The following is a 9,568-nucleotide window of genomic DNA, read 5'->3' on the forward strand; positions in this document are numbered from 1 at the left end:
CAAAAATAAGGTGAAGAGAACGGGACCTTACACTCTTAATTTGGTTACTAAATTTTCCAAACTAGAAAAACCAGAATTTCCAGATATATTACAACAATAAATAAAAGGTACTCCCTCTGTGTTTTTTTAAGTGTTACGGTTTGACCGGCACATAGTTTTAGACATTTTAATTGACTTAAATAAAATAAGAGGTAAGTGGGTAGTTTGAGTATTAAAAAGTTGTAAAAAAAATAGTGGGGTTAATAGTTTATTGAAAAGGAACTAATGTGAGAGGAAAAATATAATTAAAAAAATTAGTAGAGGGTTTGGATGGGGACCATGAGAGGAGAGAGATATGATATTTTAATGCAGCTTTTTGCCAATAAAAGGAGGTGTAGCACTTATTAAAACACGACCGGATTTGGTAAGTGTTACACCTATTAAAACACGGAGGGAGTATTCATTGACCACCCTTTCTATTCTTAGGATTTATTGAAATAGTTTGATGAATGATTCACCATTATCATCAATATTGTTTCAATGTATGCTCGATTTTGAGTGGAATTCACACTCATGCCAACTAACTCAATATTAGGGTCTGTTCTCTTCAGCTTATTTTCAGTTCAGTTCAGTTCAATTCTTAACAAAATTTTAATTCTCTCATAAAATATTCAGTTTAGCTCTAATAAGTTCAGTTCATTTCAGTCAATCAGAACTGACCCTTAAATTAACTTTTCTCTTTATATGATGATTAAGTAAACACTGATCATCCAAATGAGAAAAAATGCCTTTAAATGCACCGTACACTACCTGCGTGTATATAACAATATGTCTCCACATCGTGATGTTCATAGTAATAAACTTAAAGTTAAACTTCCGATTGTATTATTTGGAAATTTTGAATGCTCTTTCATATCTTGACCTCTCTAATAATTTCTTGCAAGCTAAGGTATCATTGCAAATTTTAATTTTGGGAACATGATGAAATCTCTAGCATATCTTTCTCTATGGCAAAATCAATTCGAAAGTCTGATACCTAATACAATTTCAAACATAAAGCTTCTAGACATACATCTTGATGGTCTGCCATCGAATATCCGGTCCTAGTTTCGGAATACACTTGGTATTTTGTGTGGCGTTCAAGAACTCCATTTACATAAACATAATCCAAATTAAACATAATCCAAATTAAACATAATTTTGATCGATAAACTCCATCATGTTCACTCTCATTGATGAACATCCAAACATAATCTTGATCTTGATGTCGGTTGGATTCCTCCATTTATTTCAATTAGAATTGATCACATAAGTTCGTGCAAACTACCTGTTGTTAGAATTGCAGATAGTTTTTTCGATCCGTAGTCCTTTTGGAACTCAATGACATCAACATTAAGTATATTTTGTTGATGGAGAAATTTATTCAGTGATATTTTTGTAAATAAATTAACAACTTTTATTTCATACGAGTCTCAAAAATATTGATGTATTTACAAAAATACTATGCTGACTATGATAATTTGTTAATATATTTAGATAAATGATTTTTGTTTATTTGAAGATTAACGGATCCCTAACTTTTTCTTTTTTTCTTTTTTAATGGCAGATGAATTTTAGTTTCCAATGAATAGTCAAATGGTGGTGATAGAGATATGAGATATCAGAAAATATATGTGTGATATATTTTCTGTATATATCATATATGTATATATAGAAAATATATCACACACGCGGGTATATATATATATATATATATATATATATATATATATATATATATATATATATATATATATATATATATATATATATTCTGATATCTCATATTTCTAACAGGTGGTGTATGAGTGGTGGTGCTCCACATTCCCAGTTTCCCACCATGTAAATGAAAATTTTGGGCATGAGTGTTGGCTAATTTTTAAAAAGCTATTACTCGTTTATAATGTTAGTCCAAAACTTTATAATGACCTTTTTAAGGTTCTTTTAGCATGGAGTGTATCTGTATACTCATTTACCTTCCTTAGTAGTGTATTCACACTAAATTAAAGTTGAATAAAGCAAATAACATTGAACTAAATTAGATTGATGTCAAACCAACAAAAAAAAGTATAAATATTAAATATAAAAATTATCAATAACTTTATATAATGGTTGCTTATTGATAAATAGTGACATGTACATGTTAAATTTATGCATTGGCCCATAAGTGATAAAAGAAAAGTGTCAACTAATTTAAAACCGAGAAATTAGATAGTAATTTTCGTTCATTTTTTTTGCACCTTCTAAAAGTCAATCTAGGATTTTTCCTTTTTGTGATTTTTTTTTTTAATTTTTTTTTGGTCAAAATGTTAGGGGATATTAGGACAATTTTCCAATGACTACAATAATTTTGTGGCCACTATAACTGATGGCCGTACACTTGTTGATATTAATTCCACGTCATCCATATTGAGTTGAGGCAGTTGACTTGACAAAAAAAAAAAAACACCTTTAAATTAAAAATTAAAACTGCATTAGAGCAACTCAAATGGTAAGCTAATTAACAAATTAGCTTGTTATGCCACATAAGATTATAAGCTAATCTCTTTTGTAGCTAATTTGTGCTCCGATGGTTAGCTAGTTGCTTGTGATTTAATAGTGCCTCAATTTGTTAATTAGCTTTTTAAATTTAATTTTATTATTGTATCAACCTATCTTTTTGGCAAGTTTATTTCTTAAGCAAATTAGCTTAGCTAAGCTAATTTAATTTTTTAGCTCCAATGGTTAAGCTATTAGCTAGGGAATTTTATAAATTACAAGCAAGTCCCTAGCTAGTAGCTACAACCATTGGAGTTGCTCTTACCCCCCTTCCTTTCTAAACTCGGATCCTCATATTACATTATTAAATTACTCCATTGCTTACCATGAATTCATTGTTTTCATAGGTAACCCTACACAGCAGAAATTTAAAACATTATATCTGTCAAAATTCCACCATTGATCATTTCATCTATACCTTGCTTCCATTTTCTGTAATCTGATCTAATGCTTATGTTAATCAATCTAATGTTGTTTCATCACATAATTTGAATTCTTGATGTTTACACTATCTGAGTGTATGTGTGTAAATTAATTCTTAATCTTCCATCAATGGAGGAACAATTATACGATCATTAAATAAATTGATAGAGTTTTATTGATTTTTTTTTATTAATTGGTATAAGCAGTTTTGTTTTGGATTAAAAAAAGTTATGGTTTAATAAATAAATGGATAGGATGTCCTCTAAAAAATAAAGGGTCTAGATTAAAAGTAATACAATGGTCACAATTTTAATGTAGCCATTGAATAATCTTCCGGAGATATTATATAATCAAAGAAAACGACTTCCGCCAAAGCAATAATGTATTGGGGGAAAAAACTCATACAAACTTGTTCCACATTATCTCTAGTATTCTATCTAGCAACCAAGTGGACTACGGAGTGTCGGAGTTCCCCGCATGTTTTACATGAGAAATATAAAAGCTAGAAAAATTAGAAGAAAGCTAAAAAACATCATTATAACACCTAAACGCGGTGCTTTAATAAAAATTAAAATAAATAAATAAATAAATAAATAAAGAAAAATCGTGTATGAAACAAAAGAAAATTGTGTTCGGGCGATGAGACCTGTAGTTGTAGATATGGACGACCTGACTAAAAATAGTAACACAATCTTATCTATATATATAGTACATATGTTTAACACTTTGATTCATAAACCCCTGCCAAAAGTAGTATCACAATGATGAATTTGCATTATTGTACGATGAAAAGATCCAATCAACTTTACCTTTTCCTTTCTTTAATTTTTGTATCCTATTACTTGAGTTGTCTTGCTGATGGTATCACCACTAGCAGCAACAATATTATGTGCTTGGACCATGAGAGGGAAGCCTTGCTCCAATTCAAAGAGGCCATCCAAGTCGATCTTTGTCGGATGTTGTCGTCTTGGGTGGATGATGATGACAACAAAAACTGTTGTCAATGGCATGGCATTCGATGCAGCAACCGCACTGGTAATGTCATTAAGCTCAACCCACGTGGGATCTTAACATATGATTTTAAGGATCGTTGTTTGCAAGGTAAAGTGAGTTCTTCCCTTGTTGATTTGAAGTATTTGAGTTACTTGGACCTGAGCCTCAATAATTTCCAAAACCAACCTTTCCCTGCTTTTGTTGGTTCCCTTGTGAATTTGAAATACCTTAATCTATCTAACGTTGGCTTTAGTGGAGAAATTCCATACCAGCTCGGAAATCTTTCTTGCTTAACTTCTCTTGATCTTTCTGATAATGACATTCTTCATGTCAAAAGCTTGTCTTGGCTTTCACACCTCACTTTTTTGACATACATTGATCTGAATTTCATAGATCTTAGTAAAGCCATAGATTGGCTCCAAATTATGAACAACTTCCCATTTTTAAGAGTCCTTCACTTGAATTACTGTCAACTCTCCCCATCAGTTCCACAGCCACTTTCATATAATAATTCGTCACATACTCTTTCTGTTGTTAGTTTCCATTATAATCAGTTAAATGATTCTTCTGTTTTCCAATGGTTGTTCAATTTGAGTGGAACTAAAACTCACCTTACATACCTTGATCTATCTTATAATGGATTTGAAGGACTCATTCCCACTGTTTTTGAAAATATGCATGCTCTTTCATACCTCGATCTCTCTATTAATAATTTTAAAGGTACACTTCCAACATTTATTGGAAATATGCAATCCCTTTCACATCTAGACCTCTCTTATAATAAATTACAAGGTACAATTCCAGCTTCTTTTGGAAACATGCAGTTCCTTTCATTTCTCAACCTCGGGTCCAATCAGTTAGAGAGTCCAATTCCAGTCACCATTTCAAACATGAAGCTTCTCACACATCTCGATCTCTCATCCAATAATTTCTTGTTCTTGTCGAATACACTTGGTAATCTGTGTAACTTACAAGAACTCGAGTTGTATCAAAATAATCTCACCCAAGATCTCCCCAACATAATCCAAACACTGAATGGATGTACAAAAAAATCTCTATTGACTTTATGGCTGGATGACAACCAAATCTGGGGTCCGATTCCAGACACAATTGATACTTTTTCTTCACTACGAGAATTATATCTCCGTGATAATCGATTGAATGGAACAATCACTCAGAGATTGGGAAATATGTTTATGCTAGAGACCTTGTATCTTTCATCTAATTCTTTGAAAGGTACTCTTTTGAACAATCACTTCTCAAATCTTACAAGATTGAAAAACTTGGATTTGTCAAATAATTCAGCATTGTTGCTCAATCTCGATGCTGATTGGATTCCTCCGTTTCAGCTTGATAGAATTCTTTTAACATCCTTCAAACTGGGACCGATGTTTCCAAAATGGCTTTTAAGGCAAACCAATTATTCTTTTCTTGATATCTCTAGTTCAGGAATTTCTGATAGTATTCCAAAGTCTTTTTGGATTACTCTGCCACCAAATCTAGAATTCCTAAATTTGTCTCACAACAAGATTTATGGTACACTTCCGGATTTACAATTACTTCCCATTGATCCTTATAATGAATGGGATATTGAGATGGACATAAGCTTTAATAACATTGAAGGGAAAATTCCAGCATTTCTATCAAATGCTACTTCAATTTACTTGAATAACAACAAGTTTACTGACCCTATCCCTTTCTTGTGTCCTAAACAAAAAACGAAGTTTCAAAATCTTGAGCTCTCAAACAACTTCTTGTTTGGAGAACTCCCAGATTGTTGGATGAATTTTGATCAATTGTTGTTTCTAAAGTTGGAAAACAATAACTTTTCTGGTATTATACCAGCCTCCTTCAGTTACTTGAACAAGCTTGAGTCACTACACCTCAGTGGTAATAACTTTTCAAATGAAATTCCGAGATCATTGATGAATTGCACTTCTTTAGTTTTTTTAAATCTTGGTAGTAATTCATTGGGTGGGCATATACCATTAGATATTGGAAACAGTTTGAGTCATCTTCGAATTCTTAGCCTAAGAAGCAACAATTTTGTTGGAGGTATACCTTTAAGCCTTTGTCAACTATCCTTACTCCAGTATTTGGATCTTTCAGACAACCAACTTACTGGTACCATTCCAAAATGCATAAACAATCTTAGAGCAATGCAAAATGGGACAAAATTAATACCGGAATTTGATTATGATATCATTCACAACACTTCTAGATCCTCTTACTGGTACTCATCAAATGAATACACCGATGTTGAAAAACTTATGTGGAAAAAAACGGAGCAAAGTCTAACAAAGTCTGCACTGAAACTAGCTAGAGTAATACATTTATCAAACAATAAGCTAGAAGGAGAAATTCCCTATGAAATTTCATTCTTGGTTGGCCTTGTCACCTTAAATCTATCAAGAAATCATTTTCAAGGAAACATTACAGCAATCGGACATTTAACATCTTTGGAGGCACTTGATTTGTCAAACAACCATCTTTCTGGTGAGATCCCTACGAGCCTTGCTGATATGAATTCTCTTGGTACTTTGGATTTGTCTAACAACCAATTTTCCGGGAAAATTCCAAAGGGGCCTCAACTTCAAACCTTTGACACTTCGTCGTACGCAGGAAACCCAGGACTTTGTGGAATGCCACTTCCACAATGTCCATGGGATCAGCTACCTGACAGCAATCCAGTAAATGAAGATGAAAGTGAAAGCAATGATCACTTTTTTCTAGGATTGTACATCAGCATAGTGCTCGGATTTATTATAGGATTTTGGGGAGTTTGCGGAACATTGGTGCTAAAAAGATCTTGGAGACATGCTTTTTTCCGATTCTTTGATGATGTGAAAGACAAGCTCTATGTCATGGTTTTCGTCCACATTGCCAAGGTTCGGAGGAGGCTGTGAAGTGCATCTGTAGTTCAATCCTTTCTAAAGGTTTGCTAGTTATCCTTAATGTAATTTTTATTTTTTCTGTTAAGGAAACTAGACATGCATGATAGAATAATATAGCTAAATAAATCCTTTAAGGAATTTTTTATAAACATGCATGCAATGGGTTTCTCAACTTCGGTTTTCTATGCATATGTTGTTGTAATAATTGTATTTTATTTTCCTAATGGTATTTATATGGAATACCAGGGCCGTTGCAATTAGTTACGAGTTCACCCATTTTTCGAGTATAATTCATTGTTGCTTCATGTCAATTTCTCAAATCAAATTAGTTTTTGACATGTCTAATCACATCATTAATTTTGTAAAATAATGATCATAAATTTTGTAAGAACAGGTAATATTACAATAATATATTTCTAATCCAAGACTAATTACTTTTATAATTATTCTGCTTTGCGCTTTTAATTAAGGTGGGTGATGCTTTAAACTAATTGGTAAAAGCCTATGCAGCACTTGCATTTGATAGAGGAAAGTGAGGCAATTTGTAAAAAGACATTGAAAGTAAAGTTGAAAAGTAAATGTTGATGTCTTAGCAAAAGTGGTCATAATTTCATGGTGATAACATACTAACAACATGATGTGAAAAAAAAAAAAAATTAGTAATCAAAGCAATATTGATGTCAGCTACTAGACTACTAGTAGTATATACAGTGCATTAGCAAGATGCACGAAAATTAAGTAATGCAAAAGCGAAATCAACCTTGGTTGAAGTCAACTACACAAATTCACCAAACCAAAAAATTGCTTTAATATGTGCGAAATACATATTGCAATTGACAAAACCTAAATTTGAAGATGAACCCCAAAAACCCCTGTTATTAAAAAAATCTGCTTGTAATTCTAAAATTCGTACAAAAAATGCAACAAAACAAGTAAAATTAAACTAAGTTTATTTACAATTGAACTCCAAAAAACCTATGTAGAATGAAAACAGTAAGGAAAAGAGAAGAGATCTTACATTCTTACCAAGTTGAAATCGAGTTCAGAACTTCAGTAAATATAGAGTCAAAATTCCAAAAATCTATGTAGAACCGAAACAAATTATCTGGGTTTTTGGGGGGTTTTTAATCGAATTTCATCTGTTTTTTGGTCGTTTTTTTTGGGGTGTTGCTTAAATTTTCTGGGGTTTGGGGGGTCGAAAATTCTGGGGGGTTTGGTCGAATTGTCTGGGGTTTTAAGCCGCTTTATAAAATTTGTTCGATGCAAATGATTTATTTTCGAGCCAAATTACATCATTTAATTTGCTTCATTTGTTTATACAAGTGACACAATTAGGGCAAGCAAATGAACATTTTAAGCCCATGAAAATGATTTAAATATCATGAAAAAGTGGAAAATTTTTGTTTAAGGTAAAGATCGAGTAATCCTACGAGTGCGGATGATATAAAAAGCAATTTAATTTTTTCAATAAAATGAAATTTAAGGGCCGGTTCACTTCAGCTTATTTTTAGTTCAATTCTTAATTTCCTTTGCTCATAAAATATTCAATTCTAATAAGTTCAGTTCAGTTAAGTTAACTTGTGTCGTGTGATATTAGCTTTATAAAATTATTGGACAAATAATTATAATTAAAGTTCAATTGCCTAAATATATTTTAATTAATGCACAATTTAATTTGTTTCGTAAAATTATAGAAACGTAAATTTAGGGTTTGTTCACATTTACTGAATTGAGCTGAATTGAACTGGACTTAATGGAGCTGAACTGAACTGAACTAAACTGTTGGAGCTAAACTGAACTGAACTTAAGTAAGCAAAAATGAACATTTTATGAGAGAAGGAAATTAGGAGCTGAACTGAACTGAACTCATTGTATGTTGACCCTTATGAGGTTTTGATGATGATACTAAGAATTGAGCAAACTTCCTTTTAATAAGGATTTTCTAGTGTTGTGATGTTGGCAGGTTCAGTAAGCGTAGAGGGCTGAAGTAGGAACTGGAACAAAGGAACTTTAGAAGATCCATGAGGACAAGTAAAGAACAGAAGAAGAGTTCCAGTAATGGAACTTCCCGAAGTTTCTCAACAGGAACTTCAAACGGGTTGTAACGACCTGGTTTTGGTGTAATGCTGGGGCAAGCCTCAACAATCAAGGATCAACACAAAGATCAAGATATCAACCGAAGAAGATGGACTTCATAACTTATAGTTGTGTAAAAGATAAGTTTGTTTTCGTAGGATGATGTACATATATAAATGATAGATATGCATGGAACTTATTAGAAATCAGATAAAGCTTGGCAAGCTAATTAATTCGTAAAAGATAATTATAAGATTTATGAAAAAGTAATTAATTGATTTTATCTTATAAAATCTGGTTTAACTTGGTTTTATCTTTTTCATAAAATTCTATCTTTTAACAAAAACGAATTTGATAAAATTTGGTTTTCAGAAAAACGAAATTAAATCTGTTTAGTTTCGGTTTTAAAGAAGATAAGATCAGATTTCTGTTTGATCTATCTTATTTGCGAAAACCCTAGTTTGAGAAGCTGAGGAACTCCTATAAATATAGAAGTATTTTAGCTTAGCAAAATGTGAGTTTTAAGCGTGAAAACCACTTAGTGCTTAAGAGTAAGTTTGCCAAAGGTTTAAGCTTTATCATTTTGATTTCGGGTTTCATGTGTAGCTTTCCATTTATGTGTTAGA

At 32.0% G+C, this 9,568-nt stretch overlaps 1 protein-coding gene across 1 annotated transcript; it reads left to right on the forward strand.

Moving 5' to 3' along the window:
* Positions 1-3,730: 3,730 nt before the first annotated feature.
* On the forward strand, positions 3,731-6,936 carry LOC145609736 (receptor-like protein EIX2). Its single transcript, XM_081665198.1, has 2 exons — positions 3,731-4,692; positions 4,834-6,936. The coding sequence occupies exons 1-2, from the start codon at positions 3,741-3,743 to the stop codon at positions 6,876-6,878; spliced, it is 2,997 nt and encodes a 998-aa protein (XP_081521324.1). The 5' UTR covers positions 3,731-3,740; the 3' UTR covers positions 6,879-6,936.
* Positions 6,937-9,568: the final 2,632 nt, after the last annotated feature.

The sequence above is a fragment of the Chenopodium album genome, chromosome 23 (assembly GCF_948465745.1).
Source record: "Chenopodium album chromosome 23, dcCheAlbu1.1, whole genome shotgun sequence".
NCBI classification, from domain to species: domain Eukaryota; kingdom Viridiplantae; phylum Streptophyta; class Magnoliopsida; order Caryophyllales; family Amaranthaceae; genus Chenopodium; species Chenopodium album.